Genomic DNA, 21,675 nt, shown 5'->3' on the forward strand with positions numbered 1-21,675 from the left:
ATGGAAATTATGAAATGGATTTGTACTGTCAACTTTTATAGCAAGTTAATAAGAATGAACATTTTAATGTTAATTTTCATATAAGCTTTGATATTAGTCATTTAAAAAAAAAAGTGTACAGAGTAAAGTAAAAAGAAAAAAATTAAATGAGACAGTAAAAGGTCATGCAGTGAGCTCACCAGCCAAGTCATCCATTAGATTATCACAGTCTGGGGTGTTTATGTCTTCTATACAATGTGGCTGAAACAAAAAAAACAAGGTTTAAGCAACAATACCAGCAAAGTCTAACTTAGATACAATGCTACAGTAGTTTTGATCCAGTATTTTTGTAAACATAATCATGTGACTTACCGGGCTGGGGGTAGGTGGTAGTGGAGAGAGAAGTTTCTGTATTCTGGCAAACAAAAATATTTCTTCAAGGCTTGGTGTTTGGCTTTTGGCTGCCTTCTTTTCGTTGAAGCCATTGCACTTTGATAAGGAATTAATACTGCTATCACTGTCCTCGTCTGAAGAGGAGGAGGAGGATGATGAAGACAGAGAGGACAGAGATGAGTTCTCTTCATCTTCAGATAAATGTTTTTTAGAATCACCAACGGTGTGAGAAGTTTTAGGTTGTGCTGTACGCTGAGATGGTGCATCTCTTTGGTTGGAAGGTTTAAAGTTTGGCTGAGAGTCCTCTTCATCTTCAGATGCTAACTGCCTCTTAGAAAAACTTGGGTTGGCTGAAGGCTTAACTTGTGGCTTAAACTTTGATGGTGTATTTTTTTGTTGGATAGATTTAGAATTGTGGTGTGTGGCTGATTCATGTTTGTATGGGGAACAGTTTTTACTTGCTTTAACAAAAGCTGTTTTGTTAAACGATTGTAGACAAGTCTTGTCAGCCTCTAGCGCTGAAGTTCTATTTTCCACACTCTCCTTATCACATTCTATAGACTTTAGTAAAGATTTGTTTCCAGTTAATTTCCTCCCACTTGCTAAACGTTTAATGTCAGTATCAAGGTTCCTCTGGTGGCCTACAGCTCTCTGAGGTTCTATAGGACTTCTCTGAGGACTGGAGCGTCCAGCATTATTGCAGCTTGGAGGTGACTTGACAAAATCTGCAGTAGTAGTGATCTCCCCCTCACTCATATCTTCAGAGTCACTGCTGTAGCCGTTTTCAACTTTATTTTCATCCACGTTTTCATCATTTTCATCATCATTTTCATCATAGTCAGCATCATTTTCGTCAGAACTTTCTTCACGTTGTAGCTCAAAACCTATTAGACAGTTTTAATAAAAACTATATATATATATATATATATATATATATATATATATATATATATATATATATATATATATATATATATATTTATATATATATATATATAAAAGCACAAACTCCGTACTTAAGAAGTATAGAAATTAAAAAAAAAACATACTCAGGTAACTTTTCATCACTGACTTGTAACAGTCTGGTATTATCTTTGGCTTTTTCTTCGCTGTCAAACCTACAAATCAATGTTAGGTTTTACCAGTAAGAAACAATGCAAAACAAATTCTACTGTACTCATCACAAAATACAAAAGCAATTACTTCAAATAAAAAATCAAATGAATATAGAAAAAAAAGTAAGATAAAAGAATGTAAATATTTCTGGTCTATAGTCAGTACAAATATATGTTAAAGTTCCTTTAAGGTTGGTCTAGGCCATTCTGCTATCAAGTTTGTCTAGGCCAGCCTGCTAGCAAGTTGGTCTAGGCCAGCCTGCTATAAAGTTGGTCTAGGCCAGCCTGCCAGCAAGTTGGTCTAGGCCAGCCTGCCATCAAGTTGGTCTAGGCCAGCCTGCTATCAAGTTGGTCTAGGCCAGCCTGCTATCAAGTTGGTCTAGGCCAGCCTGCTAGCAAGTTGGTCTAGGCCAGCCTGCTAGCAAGTTGGTCTAGGCCAGCCTGCTATCAAGTTGGTCTAGGCCAGCCTGCTAGCAAGTTGGTCTAGGCCAGCCTGCTAGCAAGTTGGTCTAGTCCATTCTGTTATCAAGTTGGTCTAGGCCAGCCTGCTATCAAGTTGGTCTAGGCCAGCCTGCTATCAAATTGGTTTAGGCCAGCCTGCTAGCAAGTTGGTCTAGGCCAGCCTGCTAGCAAGTTGGTCTAGGCCAGCCTGCTATAAAGTTGGTCTAGGCCAGCCTGCCAGCAAGTTGGTCTAGGCCAGCCTGCTATCAAGTTGGTCTAGGCCAGCCTGCTATCAAGTTGGTCTAGGCCAGCCTGCTATCAAGTTGGTCTAGGCCAGCCTGCTAGCAAGTTGGTCTAGGCCAGCCTGCTATCAAGTTGGTCTAGGCCAGCCTGCTAGCAAGTTGGTCTAGGCCAGCCTGCTAGCAAGTTGGTCTAGTCCATTCTGTTATCAAGTTGGTCTTGGCCAGCCTGCTATCAAGTTGGTCTAGGCCAGCCTGCTATCAAATTGGTTTAGGCCAGCCTGCTAGCAAGTTGGTCTAGGCCAGCCTGCTAGCAAGTTGGTCTAGGCCAGCCTGCTATCAAGTTGGTCTTGGCCAGCCTGCTATCAAGTTGGTCTAGGCCAGCCTGCTATTAAGTTGGTCTAGGCCAGCCTGCTATCAAGTTGGTCTAGGCCAGCCTGCTATCAAGTTGGCCTAGGCCAGCCTGCTAGCAAGTTGGTCTAGGCCAGCCTGCTATAAAGTTGGTCTAGGCCAGCCTGTTATCAAGTTGGTCTAGGCCAGCCTGTTATCAAGTTGGTCTAGGCCAGCCTGCTAGCAAGTTGGTCTAGGCCAGCCTGCTATCAAGTTGGTCTAGGCCAGCCTGCTAGCAAGTTGGTCTAGGCCAGCCTGTTATCAAGTTGGTCTAGGCCAGCCTGCTAGCAAGTTGGTCTAGTCCATTCTGCTATCAAGTTGGTCTAGGCCAGCCTGCTATCAAGTTGGCCTAGGCCAGCCTGCTAGCAAGTTGGTCTAGGCCAGCCTGCTAGCAAGTTGGTCTAGGCCAGCCTGCTAGCAAGTTGGTCTAGGCCAGCCTGCTAGCAAGTTGGTCTAGGCCAGCCTGCTAGCAAGTTGGTCTAGGCCAGCCTGCTAGCAAGTTGGTCTAGGCCAGCCTGCTATCAAGTTGGTCTAGGCCAGCCTGCTATCAAGTTGGCCTAGGCCAGCCTGCTAGCAAGTTGGTCTAGGCCAGCCTGCTATTAGCTTTGACTCACCTGCTGAAACAAACCTGCGCCAGTAAGAATTGAACACAAGCTGCAACACAAAAAAAGTTAAAGTCAAAAAATTATTTTTAAAATTTGTTTTCAAAAGTTTCACACATTAAATTAATAAGCAGTTAATAAATGCAAAAAAAAATTTCAATATATATTGTGAATTATTAGTTTTAAAATCTATGGCAAAGAAGAAATTCAATGTCTTTCTTTAGAAAAAAGTATCTATTTCAACTATTAAAAACTCTATGGTAGAATGATTTCAAAATATCAAATTGATCTGTGATTTCACTAACAAATTGTGTGCTGGAATAGAACATGTAAGAACAGTCACCTGCGCTTTTTTCAAAGCATTAGCAAAATTGCTCAGTCTTTTGTCTAAGACATTCTTGTTGCTTGTCAAGGCCTTGTTTTCTCCTAAAACAAAACAAAAACATGTTTTAATGATGGGGTTAATTCTCAAGTTTTTGTTTGTTTCTTAAATCATAATGATGATTACTGTTCTAAACCACAGATAGCATCCTCAATAATAAAGGGATACAGATGCTATAAACAATTTTTTGAAATAGTTAACATATATAATAGGTAGGTAACTGTGTTAGTGGGTTTAAGTTTTCACAAGAACTATTTACAATCACCTGCGCATTTAGATAAAATCATAAAACAGACAGATTTATTGTTCATACTGTCATGAACTATTTCTAAATGGGTTTTTTATTGCATCGACAAACATGACATGGTTTATGAATGGCAATGTGTACATGTATTAGATCTAGAAGTTTATAGGGTGGGTCTAGCTTTGATCAGATTGGCTAGATCAGCAACTAGCTATGGAAAAATCAGCAACTAGCTATGGAAAGAATATGGAAAGATCAGCAACTAGCTATGGAAAGATCAGCAACTAGCTATGGAAAGATCAGCAACTAGCTATGGAAAGATCAGCAAGTAACTACGGAAAGATCAGCAAGTAACTACGGAAAGATCAGCAACCAGCTATGGAAAGATCAGCAACTAGCTATGGAAAGATCAGCAAGTAACTACGGAAAGATCAGCAAGTAACTACGGAAAGATCAGCTACTAGCTATGGAAAGATCAGCAAGTAACTACGGAAAGATCAGCAAGTAACTACGGAAAGATCAGCAACCAGCTATGGAAAGATCAGCAACTAGCTATGGAAAGATCATCAAGTAACTACGGAAAGATCAGCAAGTAACTACGGAAAGATCAGCTACTAGCTATGGAAAGATCAGCAACTAGCTATGGAAAGATCAGCAACTAGCTATGGAAAGATCAGCTACTAACTATCGAAAGATCAGCAACTAGCTATGGAAAGATCAGCTACAAACTATGGAAAGATCAGCTACTAACTATGGAAAGATCAGCAACTAGCTATGGAAAGATCAGCAACTAGCTATGGAAAGATCAGCAACTAGCTATGGAAAGATCAGCAACTAGCTATGGAAAGATCAGCAACTAGCTATGGAAAGATCAGCAACTAGCTATGGAAAGATCAGCAACTAGCTATGGAAAGATTAGATCATCAACTAGCTATGGAAAGATCAGCAACTAGCTATGGAAAGATCAGCAACTAGCTATGGAATCAGCAACTAGCTATGGAAAGATTAGATCATCAACTAGCTATGGAAAGATCAGCAACTAGCTATGGAAAGATCAGCAACTAGCTATGGAATCAGCAACTAGCTATGGAAAGATCAGCAACTAGCTATGGAAAGATTAGATCATCAACTAGCTATGGAAAGATCAGCAACTAGCTATGGAAAGATCAGCAACTAGCTATGGAATCAGCAACTAACTATGGAAAGATCAGCAAGTAACTATGAAAAGATCAGCAACTAGCTATGGAAAGATCAGCTAGACCAGTGTCCTCCAGCTGTGGTGTGCACTGTCAAGAAATGGTGTCAATGCCAGAGTGATAAGGTCTCTACCAGAAATGTGCTGGGCTCCGTGTGTGACTTTTTTTTTTTTTTTTCTAGTCTACATATTTATTTACATTTTACATTAATATAAAGTTACATCAAATATGGATTGCAATTATTTACATAGACAGCCAATGTTAAGTTTGATACAATAAACTTTACTTCCATTAGCTGAATTTCACAACAATAAACCAATGCAATGAATGAAATCTAATGTTGCAAGATAGAATTTTAAAATTCACTTATTCATTGAATAAAATATTTATGCTACAATACACAATTGGAAAGTTTGTCAAATGTGATATTTTCAAATTTTACAGCTCTGGAAATTTTCATTATAAACATTATTAGCATCTTTAGACAGTTAAATTTAGTACAGATTTTTAAAATTGGATTTTTTTATATCTTAATTAAAAAAGATTACTTCTGTCAATTACATACAATTGTTTTAATAATGTGGCAAAATGTTAAGATGCCGATATTGTTGTTTTTTGTTTTACAAAGCCTTAATTTTTTATAATGGACAGGTAATTTTAAAATCTGGAGGTTTCTATTCTGTATTAAAAATCAGTCTTCTTTCTGTTTGACAGGTAAGTTTTTACATTGGGATTACTTTCAACTTTCTTAACTAACCCATCCACTAATGGATGTTTGGATGTGCTGAGGACTCCTCTGTCTATCGTCACAGAGATTATATCATAGATGAAGAAGTCTGCAAGTGTTAACGTTGTACCAACAAAATATCCTGTTCCAGATTCTTTCAAAAGTTTTTCAAAAAAGTCTAAGTACTTGGGCACCTCTACTGGGCTCCGTGTGTGACGATGACAAATTATCCCCCTGATAAGTGAGGGGTGCTGTAAATCCTCAGACCAAACCAGACCTTGGTACTTTATACAGTCCATTAATTATGTAACAGATAAGACTACAGGCACAACTCAAACACACTAGTAGAATAATCTAACATACACTGTTTGAACAGCCTGCACATACCTCAATGGTTAAGAATAATTTAATCAATCGTGATAAAATACAGTGACAGGATTTAAAACGCAATATAAAGGGATTTAATCCTATCAAACTAATAGGTGCATATTTTAGGCATTATTTCCCTTTAATTTTGATTACCCATAAAATATATTTCCCATATATTTTGCTACCTACGCCACGAATTCGTCCTATTAAACCAAAAGAAAAAGTATGTAGATTTTCGTATTTTAATGCATCTAATCTAAAGGTTTTTCATTATTAAGTTTTGGATGCGTGTTTTATTTGACTATGAAAACATTTTTCAACCATTGTTTTTTTTATATCTCCCCTTCATATGAAATACAGTAATCATTTTTTGGGGGCGGCATAATGATTACAGGGGTGCGTTCATTGGGCGGCATAATGATTACAGGTCTGTGTACAAGAAGCGGCATTATTACAGGGGTACGTACATTGGGCGGTATTATTACAGGGGTACGTACATTGGGCGGCTGTATTACAGGTTTGCGTACAGGGGGTGGCATAATTACAGGTTTGCGTACATGGGGTGGCATAATTAAAGGGGTGCGTACATGGGGCGGCATAATTACAGGGGTACGTACATTGGGCGGCATTATTACAGGGGTGGGTACATTGGACGGCATTATTACAGGGGTACGCACATTGGGCGGCATAATTACAGGGGTGCGTACATTGGGCGACATTATTACAGGGGTACGTACATTGGACGGCATTATTACAGGGGTACGTACATTGGGCGGCATTATTACAGGGGTACGTACATTGGGCGGCATTATTACAGGGGTACTTTCATTGAGCGGCATTATTACAGGGGTGCGTAAATTGGGCGGCATTATTACAGGGGTACGTACATTGGGCGGGATTATTACAGGGGTGCGTAAATTGGGCGGCATTATTACAGGGGTACGTACATTGGGCGGCATTATTACAGGGTTACGTAAATTGGGCGGCATTATTACAGGGGTACGTACATTGGGCGGCATTATTACAGGGGTACGTACATGAGTCGGCATAATTAAAGGAGTGCGTACATGGGGCGGCATAATTAAAGGAGTGCGTACATGTTGCGGCATAATTAAAGGAGTGCGTACATGGGGCGGCATAATTAAAGGGGTGCGTACATTGGGGCGGCATAATTACAGTTCTGTGTACATGGGGGCGGCATTATAACAGCTGTCTACATATACAGCATTGAACACCTTTGCCCACAACGAGCTCTGATCAAACTGTATATAACACAAGCTACCGTACACTACACATCTACAGCAACACATTCAATAGGAACCGAGCTAACGAGAGCGGTATTTGGTCTAGAATCTCATCGTGTTACCCACATTGTGTCACCTTGTATTGCTTGGTGTATCCAAGTTTCGTCATATGTGCTGGAGTTATTGGTTTGTCAGGTGTAAGAAGTGCTGAAAGTAGGAGGGGTGGCTGAGAGGGGGGGGGGAGAAAAGTCAGGAATAGTACGAAGGAAGAGAGAAGTGGAATATATATATATATATATATATATATATATATATATATATATATATATATATATATATATATATATATATATAATTAAGGGACAAAGATAGGGAGGAGAGGGAGGGAGTGTCAGTGAGTGTCAGCAACGAAAACTTTACAAACGTAAATACTAATGTAATGTGAGAAAAAAAAACAGAGCGGTGTGTGTATGTACCACAGAGTCCAACTACGGCCTTGATCAGCAAGGAGGGGAGGGAGGGTATGTGTTTTAACACGTAGATAGAGATGACAGAAGAGAAACTTGGCTAAACAGATCTGCACGACACGTAGGTAACACCAGTCTTTACAGGAGGCACGGGACTCCCATGTTGTGTTGTTCTAGGACAAACGCGTGGCCCCCGGCATGTGACTAGCGTGTAAACAAGAGTCCACAGCAACAGTTCTCAAACCAGCATGTAAACAAGGGTCCATAGCAACAGTTCTCACACCAGCATGTAAACAAGGGTCCATAGCAACAGTTCTCACACCAGCATTTAAACAAGGGTCTATAGCAACAGTTCTCACACCAGCATGTAAACAAGGGTCCACAGCAACAGTTCTCAAACCAGCATGTAAACAAGGGTCCATAGCAACAGTTCTCACACCAGCATTTAAACAAGGGTCTATAGCAACAGTTCTCACACCAGCATGTAAACAAGGGTACATAGCAAGTTCTCACACCAGCATGTAAATAAGGATCCATAGCAACAGTTCTCACACCAGTATGTAAACAAGAGTCCACAGCAACAGTTCTCAAACCAGCATGTAAACAAGGGTCCATAGCAACAGTTCTCACACCAGCATTTAAACAAGGGTCTATAGCAACAGTTCTCACACCAGCATGTAAACAAGGGTACATAGCAAGTTCTCACACCAGCATGTAAATAAGGATCCATAGCAACAGTTCTCACACCAGTATGTAAACAAGGGTCCATAGCAACAGTTCTCAAACCAGCATGTAAACAAGGGTCCATAGCAACAGTTCTCAAACCAGCATTTAAACAAGGGTCCATAGCAACAGTTCTCACACCAGTATGTAAACAAGGGTCCATAGCAACAGTTCTCAAACCAGCATTTAAACAAGGGTCTATAGCAACAGTTCTCACACCTGCATGTAAACAAGGGTCCATAGCAACAGTTCTCACACCAGCATGTAAACAAGGGTCCATAGCAACAGTTCTCACACCAGCATGTAAACAAGGGTCCATAGCAACAGTTCTCACACCAGCATGTAAACAAGGGTCCATAGCCCATTTGCCGTGAGCCCTTGTGTTGGGAGCCCATATGTCGATAGCCTATTTATTGGGAGCCTATGTGTCGCGATTTGACGGGGTCGTTTTGACGGGGTCGTTTTGACGGTGCACCAAAGAAAAATGCACCTACTGTTCCCACGATTGGAATCGGACTTCTAAAAATAAATGACTGCGATAAATAAACTTGTTTACATGCTGTGCCTACTGTAGGTAAGCTGAAAATAACCCGATACATCCCATGCAGTCAACCAAGACTGAAGATATAGACATAGATGCAATGCTGTGATCGGCCATCCATGATGGTGGCGATAACTGGGTCTAGTCTTCTAGAACAAAACATGACGTTTTTGTGACATAGGTCTATGTTCTTTTCGTTATTGTGAAGGTGATGGTTGTATCTTGTTGGAAGTGAAGGTTTTATCCTATCGTAAGGGGGGGGGGGGGGTGTTTTTTGTATTCTAAGGAATATGTTGGGGATGTATTCTGTGGGAGGTGGAGGTTGTATTCTATCATACTAATTGGAAGTAGTTTTTGTATTCTATGGAAAGTCGCGGTTGTGTTCTATTGGGGCGGGTGTATGCTGTGGGAGGTGGATGTACTGATTGTAATAATTACTTAAATTGGGGGGGGGGGTGTATTCTATAGTGGGTGGTGGTTGTATTATGTGGATGGTGGACGAGGTCGTATTCCGGGGAAGAGGAATTGTACTCTATGAGAAGTGTGTGCAAGCCGGACTGTCGAAGACTCTATGTTGCTGGCAAGGGCGCTGGCCAATTAGGCTGTAGCTGTATAGCTTTCTTTTGATAAACGTTACCCGAACCAGCCACAGTGCAGAACAAACGGGGACAGGACACTTGTGGTTGCAACTGTAGCTGTATAGCTTTCTTTTGATAAACGTTACCCGAACCAGCCACAGTGCAGAACAAACGGGGACAGGACACTTGTGGTTGCAACTGTAGCTGTATAGCTTTCTTTTGATAAACGTTACCCGAACCAGCCACAGTGCAGAACAAACGGGGACAGGACACTTGTGGTTGCAACTGTAGCTGTATAGCTTTCTTTTGATAAACGTTACCCGAACCAGCCACAGTGCAGAACAAACGGGGACAGGACACTTGTGGTTGCAACTGTAGCTGTATAACTTTCTTTTGATAAACGTTACCCGAACCAGCCACAGTGCAGAACAAACGGGGACAGGACACTTGTGGTTGCAACTGTTTATTGATGAATCCAATAGAAGTTATGCTGAGCGAGGCTATTTCCTAACCGCTAGTGTATGTAGGTCGAGAGAGAACGAATCTTTGACTGCTCTGTATTTATATTTATACCTATATCCCCCCCCCCCCCCAGCTACTCCAACAAGACAATGGGCCCAAAACTTGTGAATTAGGCTAAAAAATTATTCCATGCAGAGCAGTGGTTTATATTACACGTGCAAGAAGGGTTTGAATTTCATGTATTCCATGCGGAGAATATAGAGTTTAAGAATATTAGAATAGCTTCCTCAAGATAAAAACCAGCGACTACTTTGTTTTAAATGACTAGGTTTAAATGGGATTGCCAAAGCGTTTAGGCTAAATGTAAAGAAAAAAAAGCAGTAACGTTGCTACTTTAGATGTGTTACTTATACTGTCTCAACACGTGTCCATAGTTACACAATATCTGCTGAAACAAGGCTGTCAAAGTCGACAGAGCACAATTTTAGCTCAACTCTTAACAAAGGGTATTCTATAAGCTTTAGAAAATGTTGATTTAAATTTTTCTCAAAAAAAAAAAAAAAAAAAAAAAAAAAAACTGAGAATGTTGAAGTTTAGACAATTGCAAGTTAAACGAAGAAGGCTTGACTAGATGGCGTCTTTGGTTGTCATTGCTTTCGTTAACTCATAGCTTTAAAATTTTAAACAGGTGAGAAAGCGGGCAGCTTAGAACAATGGCCTCATCTGACACGAATACATAATGTATTGTTGCTTCTAAGTTACGTGTAGTCCAGGTCAGTTAACTGTGTACACAGTGGTCCTGTTAGTCTAGCCGAGAGGTCCCTAGTCATTATGTACACAGGTCCTGTTAGTCTAGCCGAGAGGTCCTATCAGAAGGTACACAGGTCCTGTTAGTCTAGCCGAGAGGTCCCTTGTCATTAGGTACACAGGTCCTGTTAGTCTAGCCGAGAGGTCCCATCAGAATGTACACAGGTCCTGTTAGTCTAGCCGAGAGGTCCTGGTCAGTGTGTACACGAGAGGTCCTGGTCAGTATGTACACAGGTCATGTTAGTCTAGCCGAGAGGTTCTGGTCAGTATGTACCTTGTGTTAGTTTTCAGTAACTGTATGTCATTTCTTCTCTTGTAACAATGACCTATCTTCACCTCATCCTTTATTCATCAAGACATTTTTTGTATAGGTTTTGTTATTAAACATGTAATTTTACGTTTTTATTCATACAGTCAGTAATAAGTGAGTACTAAACAGTTTACTAATACGACAAAGTGAATATACCGACTGTACCTGTATGACACGGACCAAGTCTAAATGGCACATGGACCATGTCGTTATGTGACGGACCGTGGCCGCATTATTTGAACTAGCGATCGGGCAATTCTGATGACTTTTAGCTCTCTTCTCTTTACAAAAGGCTACCCGGTTTTTCTTTTAGATATTTATCTCAGGGGAGATTCTAGATCTAGATAGGGTCTAGATCTAGATCTGTCTAAGTCTAGATCTAGAATCTCTAGATCTAGAATATCTACTAATATCTAGATCTAGAATCCAAATAAAGTAAATTTTATAAGTTTAGGCCGAGAAAATTGCATTGTATATATTTCATAGCGTACGTAGATCTAAATCAAATTTGAATGAAATAGTTCCTTTCTTTATATTCTAAAATCGGAAGATGACGCCATTAGTTTTGTGTTCTTTCCTTAGTGTAAACATTAGTGACATCATTGTTAATAGCGTTCTTGTCACAACTATAAACACTTTTCCGGTTGCATAATTAAAATTGTTTTTCTACATTCGAATATGCCTTTATTTTATTTTTTTTTCTTCTGTAAATAAAATTGTGTTTATACATTTAAAACATGTAACATATTATTTTCAACTAAAGTCCGTATCAAGTTCTCCATATATCGCTGAAGATACTGATATGATAGCTTGTGAAAATATTTTGCGGACAGAGGGAGAGAGAGAGAAGTGCGTACGTGGGCTTTTATATAATTAGGATACACCCAAACACCTGACCCAAGGACAAGACGCCAACCGGCCAACAACCCGCTGAATAACAGCGGTGTGCGGGGGAAGGGGTGTCAGCCGACAACTCGAGAACCACTGGGTGAAACTTGTTCTCAGCCAATTAAACACGGTCCGCTAGATGGAGGCGGTACGTTTCGTGATGGGGTGTAGGGGGGGGGGAGGTTCGTGATGGTGGGAGTGAAAGACTAAATTAAGGGAACACGGGGTTTTAAATTAGGCTGTCATAGGAAATAAGTCTTTGGACCAAACACTTAGACCGAGACACCAAAAATACTTTCCAACAATACGATACGTATCGTATAATGTAAAACGACTCGCCGCTACCTCAAATTTAAAAAAAAATGTAACTAATTTTTTTCTCGTATTTTATTTGACGGCCAAAACTTCATGGAGCAAATGAGATAAGTTCACTATAAATGTATAGGCCTATACACTTTCATCAAACGAAAAAAAAAAGAGGCGATGTTTACATGAGGGGTTGGTTCATACAGGTGACGGTCTCCTCCAACCCCAACCTCTGACAGACGACCGAATCTACACGACCCACGGCGGCGCACCGCCAGCCTAGCCAAGGTCTCAGAAATGTACCCCGGTACTAGCAGCACATAGCTTTCTGTGACTCGCTGACCAATCGACGCCTTCGTTACATAACACATCACCGATTTCTTCCAAGGTAAACTTCTCTTAGTGGTACCTAGTACATACCTATCTTCAAGCTATTTTTAAGTATTTTAACACGCCTTTGACATAGAAAATTCGTGTCTTTAACGTGTCATGTGGATTTATATTCAAAATATTCTACATTTACGTCTTCCGTTGTGGTATTCAATGGTTTTTACCGTAAAGTTTAAGTAAGTGCTATTTTTAGTTTCATAAACAGGCGAGTATCAATATCACATTTAGTTTGTGTCATAACATGGCTTTTAAGTTAAAATTATTTAAGTACTGTGGGGTTTTTTTTAAGTCAAAATAAGCTTCTACTGTAGATACTATCTACCATCTAATCACGGACTATAAGTAGTTCTATTTGCGTTTCTTTTTTTTACTTTCTCGTATATACGTAGTATAGAGAAAGTATTGTAATCGTGCAAAAAAAAATCGAGATTTTTACAAATCTCGACGTTTTACACCTCACTGATACGGAAAAACATAATTTTGCAATCTTGTCCGTATGTCTGTGTGTGTGTCTGTCTGTCTGTGTGTCCGAGTGTAAACACGATAACTTGAGTACCGTTACAGCTAGGTTGATGAAATTTCATATATAAGTATTTTATCAAAATCGTAGATCCGTATCAACTTTTGAGCGATTTCCGATAACCGGAAGTGGTACTTTTTCTACTTTGAATTTTTCAAAAGCCTATAACTTGAGTACTATTTCAGATAGATAAATGAAATTTCACATGTAAGTAAAAGATCTAATTCTCTACCTTCTGTTAAATTGTGAGTAATTTCCGTTGACCGGAAGTAGTAATTTACGCTACTTCCGATTTCTCAAAAAACTAATGTAAATTTTAAAAGTACTAATAATATTGCGCACTATTATGCGCTTTTTTATTTCGCGTTCACTTGGTGTGCAATTAATTTGTCTACGAGATTTTATTCTATTTTTAAAACTTTAAGTATTTAAAATGGATTAAAAATCATGTCTATAGCCCGAGTTCCCATCCCCTGTTATTTTATATAAAAATATTCGAGAAAGTTTAGGGGAGATCACTCCCGGTTTATTTGTATCTATCATTGTTAGAATATTCGCTTAAAGCTTGGTTAGAGTATCGAACCAAGGCGGGGCGCTATGAGCTGCGGCACACAGGTGGGGCGCTATGGGCTGCGGCACACAGGTGGGGCGCTATGGGCTGCGGCACACAGGTGGGGCGCTATGGACTGCGGCACACAGGTGGGGCGCTATGGGCTGCGGCACACAGGTGGGGCGCTATGGACTGCGGCACACAGGTGGGGCGCTATGGGCTGCGGCACACGGGTGGGGCGCTATGGGCTGCGGCACACAGGTGGGGCGCTATGGGCTGCGGCACACAGGTGGGGCGCTATGGGCTGCGGCACACAGGTGGGGCGCTATGGGCTGCGGCACACAGGTGGGGCGCTATGGACCGGGGCCGTTAGGTGTCAGAGTTTATTATTTAAAAAATACATTATTTTAAGAAACTTGATGGGGAAATGTAAACCATTCTATTCTTGTTTTGTAAGAACGTAAAGAAAGTTCGCTATCATAATGCAAATCACGCTATATACAAATTATTATTAAATACCCTTATTATTATTTAATTTTTTTATCTTGCCTGCGCTAAATAATAAAGTGAGTAGTGTCTTTGTCAGCTGATTTAGTGGTATAAAAGCCCAAGAGTTGCGTTATGGAAGTAGTTAAAAATACGCAAAACATGTTATCGCTAAATTTAAATGTTATAACCTTGATTGCACTGCGCCACAACATGCGTGTGACTAATATATCAGGATCTGCAAATCTGTGTATCCGCGGATTTGTGTTAGTGTAGGTGTCAGGATTTATAAGTTTGTTCATTGGTGTTAGTATATGTTGTGTACTTGTTGATTTGTGTTAGTGTAGGTATTGGATCTGGAAGTTTGTAGATTCGTGCTAGTATAAGTACTAGTCTGTGTACCTATTGTTTTGTGCTAGTGTAGGTATTGGATCTAAAAGCCAGTGTACCTATTGTTTTGTGCTAGTGTAGGTATTGGATCTAAAAGCCAGTGTACCTACTGTTTTGTGCTAGTGTAGGTATTGGATCTAAAAGTCCGTGTACCTACTGTTTTGTGCTAGTGTAGGTATTGGATCTAAAAGCCAATGTACCTACTGTTTTGTGCTAGTGTAGGTATTGGATCTAAAAGTCCGTGTACCTAATGATCTGTGCTAGTGTAGGTATTGGATCTAAAAGCCCGTGTACCTAATGATCTGTGCTAGTGTAGGTATTGGATCTAAAAGCCCGTGTACCTAATGATCTGTGCTAGTGTAGGTATTGGATCTAAAAGCCCGTGTACCTAATGATCTGTGCTAGTGTAGGTATTGGATCTAAAAGCCAGTGTACCTAATGATCTGTGCTAGTGTAGGTATTGGATCTAAAAGCCCGTGTACCTAATGATCTGTGCTAGTGTAGGTATTGGATCTAAAAGCCCGTGTACCTAATGATCTGTGCTAGTGTAGGTATTGGATCTAAAAGCCCGTGTACCTAATGATCTGTGCTAGTGTAGGTATTGGATCTAAAAGCCCGTGTACCTAATGATCTGTGCTAGTGTAGGTATTGGATCTCAAAGTCCGTGTACCTATTGTTTTGTGCTAGTGTAGGTATTGAATCTAAAAGCCCGTGTACCCAATGATATGTGCTGGTGCTCACGTTTTGATTTAGCTAGGCGGTGGGTGAACAAATCGAGCGCCATCCTATTGTAGAAGCAGAAACAAGAAAAACGTATGAAGGGGGAATAATTTCGGCTGTAAACAAACTGTTTTACATAACAAAGATGGCACGACCTACTTGAGACAGAGTTTTAGAAAGGATCTCAAACTAAATTACTTGCACATTCCTGATCTATATCCATGTATTATCTAAACAGTTTAAAAAAAAAGATGAGTGGATTAGAAAGAAAATTGATGACCAAATTTGTAAATATGTGTTAAGATATGTCAGCATTAGTTTGCTTTAACATAGTATATAACCCGTGTGTCAAGGGCCCACTTTTCTACAAGTTAAGAACCCTTTCTTCCCAGTGTTTATGTTAGTAAGCTGGGGTTAATTTGTCAAGCCGTGTTGTAAGAATACAACGAGCTTCTGTCCTGGTGGAAAAAAATGTCAACTCGTCACTAATGACAGGACCTTGGTAAGTTCATCTACACATACCGGTTGTTTGTGTTTCTTATACCAATCTTGTGTTGGTGGTGTCCAGCGCAGGTCTGTTCTACACGGTGACAACATCAAACAGTCACCAAACTTATACCAATCTTGTGTTGGTGGTGTCCAGCGCTGGTCTGTTCTACACGGTGACAACATCAAACAGTCACCAAACTTATACCAATCGTGTGTTGGTGGTGTCCAGCGCAGGTCTGTTCTACACGGTGACAACATCAAACAGTCGCCAAACTTATACCAATCTTGTGTTGGTGGTGTCCAGCGCTGGTCTGTTCTACACGGTGACAACATCAATAAGTCGTCAAACAGTTTTGTTGAGACTAACCATTACCTACTGGCTTACGATATAAGTGCTACTGCTAACTGTAACCAGAAGAGCGACAACTTGATCAAAAGCAAGCTAATGCAAACTATAACCAGAACGACAACTAGATTCTATATCAAAAGCAAAAATGGAGCTATTTCAAAATGAAGGAATTAGTTTTTGGGATCGCCGCTGTTAAATAAACTATGTCTATTGGTTGTCTTGCTTTCTGCAGCACAAGCGGCCATACAGTAAACATATGTGGCAAAAATTGCACGGCTAGTTACTGATGTGAACCTTTGCAAAGAAACGTTTCATGCCTAGGTAGTGAAGTGACCGTGGCGATAAACAGCTAACCAACTTATACACGACACGGTTTAAAACCATAAGGATTGGTTACGATACAGAGCCAGTGTTGGTTTCCTGCCTCTATGTACACGTCGGCTAGGAAAACTATAGCTCGCACTGTGATCTGTTTAAGTTGAGGCGACATTAAGAGAAGTCCCAGATCGAAACAGCCAGACGACCATTGTGGGGGAGTTTCAGCTCAAATCTAGAGATCGAAAACACATTGAAAGACACATACGAAACTGGTCGACACGGTGGATCTTTTGTGTGCTATGTTAATAGTTCGCGGACCCGAAAACGGGGACGAAAACAACAAAAAGGCCCGGTAGATTTCCATGGCTAAAATCCTGGTTCAGACATACGTCATCATACGATGTCTGCTGTGTATTTCTAAAAACAATAGTACTCTTAGATTACACACATGCAATCATGTTACTTGTCGGTTACACACGGACTCATGTGACTGCTCAGCTACACAGTGAGAAATGTGAATGGGCAGCTACCCAGGGAGACATGTTGATGGGAAGCTACCCAGGGAGAAATGTGGATTGGCAGCTACACAGGGAGAAATGTGGATTGGCAGCTACACAGGGAGAAATGTGGATTGGCAGCTACACAGGGAGAAATGTGGATTGGCAGCTACACAGGGAGAAATGTGGATTGGCAGCTACACAGGGAGAAATGTGGATTGGCAGCTACACAGGGAGAAATGTGGATTGGCAGCTACACAGGGAGAAATGTGGATTGGCAGCTACACAGGGAGAAATGTGGATTGGCAGCTACACAGGGAGAAATGTGGATTGGCAGCTACACAGGGAGAAATGTGGATTGGAAGCTACCCAGGGAGAAATGTGGATTGGCAGCTACACAGGGAGAAATGTGGATTGGCAGCTACACAGGGAGACATGTTGATGGGAAGCTACCCAGGGAGACATGTGGATTGGCAGCTACACAGGACTCGTGTAACACACCCGAGTGAGGGGGTCGTATGACTAAGTAACATCAAATGAATACAGGGAAATCAATCAAGAATAACTTGCTAGAGTTCCAGTCAACCGTAACGTAAAGCTGTTAAGAATGCAGTCAAGTGTGAACATTTAGACTGGATGGCCCAACAACTTTTTATGTTTTCATTTCAGTATTCTTTGTAAGACATTGAGAAAAAAAAATGCAACCATTCCTTAACTTATGACAACTGTGCTTAATGCCACAGCAGGGGGAAAATGTGTTTACGGCCACCATAGTATTAATAGAGATCTACATTTAAAAACTTTAATAACTTGAATAAGCTGGTAAAACGTTCTGATAGAAAGAATCGGGATTTCCCTGAGACAACTCAATAGTTCCCCCTCAGTGAACGTAAACAAGATCTAAAACAACTCAGCCAAACGCTAGCGTTGGTGGGGAAGTTAGGCGCAGGGTTTCTTTTAAACATTTTTGCAGAGAAGGGGCGCAATTAGGGTGGTATACATTTTACGTGTTTGTTTGGTGGTTCTTATTGCCGAATAGTGAAATATGTCGTAGTTTATGTAACAGTATCCCAAGGCATTGCTGTACGGACCACGCCTACTCCGCTGTGATATATTAAACAAATTTTCTGTCCCTTGTTGTCCTAGTGAAAAGGTTTATCTTTTTACAGCGCCCATGTTGTCCATTTGCAATTGTATTTGTCTGTTCACAGCGCCCCTGTTGTTCTAATGTTATTCTATTTGTTTACAGCGCCCCCTATTGTCCTAATGTTATTGTATTTGTTCACAGCGCCCCCTGTTGTCCTAATGTTATTGTATGTGTTCACAGCGCCCCTATTGCCCTAATGTTATTGTGTGTGTTCACAGCGCCCCCTATTGGTCTAATGTTATTTTATTTGTTCACAGCGCCCCCTATTGTCCTAATGTTTTTGTATTTGTTTACAGCGCCCCCTATTGTCCTGTTATTGTATTTGTTCACAGCGCCCCTATTTGCCCTAATGTTATTGTATTTGTTCACAGCGCCCCCCATTGTCCTAATGTTAAATTGTATTTGTTCACAGCGCCCCCTGTTGTCCTAATGAAACAGCCTAAACTGAGGGTAATGCCGAGGCCTGTGCCAACCAATCGACCATCCAGCAAGCTGACCTCACACACCAGCCCACACTGCAGCTAGCGCAGGAACCAGCCCCCACCCGCCCAGCAACTAGATCTTGATGTATGGTTGTGAAAAAATGACCCGCGTCCACCTCACTGTCCTCGTGGTGGCCATCTTGGCAAGGGCCGGCTACTCCGTGCTGGACGAGACGCCCCTGAATGTCGTTCCTTTCGAGGTGGCCGTTCAGGCAGGAGAGAACGTGACGTTCGTCTGTGTGCCCAAGGAGGGCGCGGTCAACCATAGCGAGCCGGTCATCTACCACTGGGCCAGGGTCAACCTGAGCAACCCCAACATCACGCACAATCTGACCTCGGGTGACAAGTTCAGTGTGGTTAACGAAACCCTTTCCATCCTGCTCCCCACCAAGTCTGAAGAGGGCGCATACAGATGCACTCTGGGAAATTTGACATCCGACGGGATTCTGATCATCTACCACATGCCTGACTACCTGGTAGAGGGCGCTGTTATCGGGGCAATATGTCTGCTCTTGTTCGTACTACTGACGGCTGGCATTGTCATAGCTTTCATGAGACAGTACAGAGCAAGAAAGGCGAGACAAAACAAGAGAAGAGAGAAGGATATTAAAAACGGCTTTGTACCACACTAGCTCCATCTGACAGAACAGCTAATTTATTTGTATTAATTTAACCATTCATTCCAGCAAAGTTCTGAGTTATGAGGGATGATAGTTAGATGTAGATTGGCTACGGTTTACAACCAAGCTGTAACTCAAGAAACATCACTCTCCTGTCTATTGGCTATCGTTTATGGTCCCTGTATTTACTAGCTCAAACACTTATGTCTTTCTCCAGCTAAAGGCCTATACAATTTACCCCTTGAGCAAACTGCATGTTTTAGTAAATCACACTGTCATACAGACAATATTTTGTCACACACCTGTTTCGGTATAACATAAGGGAAATGCCAGATCTATGCTGCTAAATCAGCCATCAAGAATACTATGCTGTTGGTTTTTTTTTTTAATTTATTATGGTGATCAAAGTTAATCCCAAAAATCGTATAGAAAGGAGGGGGCTGTAGGACAATGGTATATCTGAAACCAGGCCTAATGTTTATAATCCTAATTGTATCTGTATAATTTTATTTTTGTTTTATGAACATTTTATCTACTAACAAATATTTTAATGAGTTTAACTTATAAACTCATAATGGGGTTCAAATGTCTTATAATCATTAAATGTAACTGTTTTTAAAGCTATTTTTTAAATAATCACTTTTAAAGCCTGGAGCAATGTCTCAGGTAAAGAGATTTTACCATATAAAATGTCCAGGATATATCTTCAGATCTTACATAAATAAAAAGTTTTAACATGTATTTGCTGGCAAAGAAAACCTTCAATAGTTCAGGCTTGAGCTCAACTGTGAAACTATGATTGTAATCATCTTGAAAACTGCCTTTTAAAACTGTAATTATCATCATGTTGAAAACTGACTTTTAAAACAATTGTCATGGGAAAACTGCCTTTAAAACATTAATTAAAAAACATTAATTTAAAACATTAATTATCATCATGTTAAAAACTGATTTTTTAACTATGATTGTCATTGTGTTGAAAACTGACTTTTTAAACTATGATTGTCATCATGTTGAAAACTGACTTTTTAAACCATGATTATCGTGTTGAAAAATTGTTTAGTCAACTTCTGGTTTTTAAGATTTTTTAAACAAATAATTTAAATAAGAATGTATTCCATCTTTGTTATTATAAAAATGCGTTGAATGATTTTAAACAAATTAAAATATGAATTTTTACATCATTATTATTTATAAAATGTGTTATACATTAATGGCTTAAGCATAGCAGATGATCCCACAACTAGCCTGATAATCAAAATAGCTTTGCTATAAATATTTTGATTAACATGAGTGGTCTATTCTTTGGGTTATAATTAACCAGTCCAAGGTGAAGGTTAAGCACACTTTAAACTGGCCAGTTAAGTCCACATGCATGTCTGTGTGTAAACACCTCTATTTACCTAACCCTGACCTCAGATTTTTTTCTCATGTTTTTTTAATAAACCTCAAACGTGTGGCTCTAGAGAGGGGATCAGATGATAGTCCATACAGATCAGTGTATGTACACAAACCAGAAGATACAGGTAGGACAGACAGGTAGATACAGATAGGACAGACCAGCAGATACTGGTAGGACAGACTAGCAGATACTAGTGCCACAGACTAGCAGTAATGATAACTTTACAGCTGACTTAAATTTTGTGCATCTTTTCCCCCACAATGACCACCATCCATTAAGTCTGGTCTTGGTAAAAAAAAAAAAAAAAAAAACCCTTCTAATGGTCAGGTTTGTATCAGTTACTACACAGTAAAGTAAGTTGAACATAATCTTAAGTTACGGAGTGTCACTGAACGTTTTTTACACAAGCATGATGGTATTGTCAAATAAGGCCAAGGTTTGGTGTTTATTTACAAGCCCATTCTTACAAAACTAATTTTCACCAACACATAAATAATAGAACCCACCGAAATTTTTACCCCGGAAAATACTAACTTGAGTGTGAACGGAAGCCCCTCCCACTTTGCCCACAATGGGATTAAACTGTAGAACTACAGCAGATGACATTTTTGTGCAAGCTACAGCTGAACTCACTGAACAACAGGGGAAATAAGCCAGCACAGCATTACAAGGAACAGACGTTTAAGCATGGAACTAATCTAACAAATGCCTTTTTTAATTAAGCTTTGTTTGAGAGTTAAAGGTAAACTAATTGTTGCTGTTAAAGACTTCTTTAACAAAAATGAATTTTAAAAAACCTTTGCAACCAACTTCACAGTTCTTATAACATACTTTTTTAAGTACATGGTAAAGTAGTAATACACAAAAATAAAAATGGAGTACTTTAAAAAATACAGAGGTAGGAAATGATAA

At 40.1% G+C, this 21,675-nt stretch overlaps 2 protein-coding genes across 6 annotated transcripts in view; one reads left to right on the forward strand and one right to left on the reverse strand.

Moving 5' to 3' along the window:
- Window positions 1-162: 162 nt before the first annotated feature.
- The window catches only part of LOC131953545 (uncharacterized), a 33,146-nt gene continuing 11,633 nt past the window's right edge, over window positions 163-21,675 (reverse strand). The window contains exons 9-13 of the mRNA XM_059316766.1: window positions 3,503-3,585; window positions 3,172-3,211; window positions 1,422-1,490; window positions 352-1,256; window positions 163-240 (exon numbers count right to left, since the gene is read on the reverse strand). Of these exons, the coding sequence (XP_059172749.1) occupies window positions 163-240; window positions 352-1,256; window positions 1,422-1,490; window positions 3,172-3,211; window positions 3,503-3,585 (1,175 nt within the window). The remainder of the gene's footprint in view (window positions 241-351; window positions 1,257-1,421; window positions 1,491-3,171; window positions 3,212-3,502; window positions 3,586-21,675) is intronic.
- LOC131953529 (uncharacterized) lies at window positions 12,362-20,539 on the forward strand. 5 transcript variants are annotated; one of them, XM_059316744.1, is made up of 2 exons: window positions 12,362-12,791; window positions 18,672-20,539. In XM_059316744.1, exon 2 carries the CDS (start codon window positions 18,825-18,827, stop codon window positions 19,371-19,373), a length of 549 nt encoding a protein of 182 aa, XP_059172727.1. In that variant the 5' UTR covers window positions 12,362-12,791; window positions 18,672-18,824; the 3' UTR covers window positions 19,374-20,539. The 5 variants fall into 5 exon arrangements, with proteins under 5 accessions (XP_059172727.1, XP_059172725.1, XP_059172728.1 ...); XM_059316742.1 differs by lacking the exon at window positions 12,362-12,791 and adding an exon at window positions 12,803-12,969; XM_059316745.1 differs by lacking the exon at window positions 12,362-12,791 and adding an exon at window positions 15,760-15,961.

This window comes from Physella acuta, unplaced genomic scaffold, assembly GCF_028476545.2.
Source record: "Physella acuta isolate Inbredline_101_S28 unplaced genomic scaffold, ASM2847654v3 ptg000928l, whole genome shotgun sequence".
NCBI classification, from domain to species: domain Eukaryota; kingdom Metazoa; phylum Mollusca; class Gastropoda; family Physidae; genus Physella; species Physella acuta.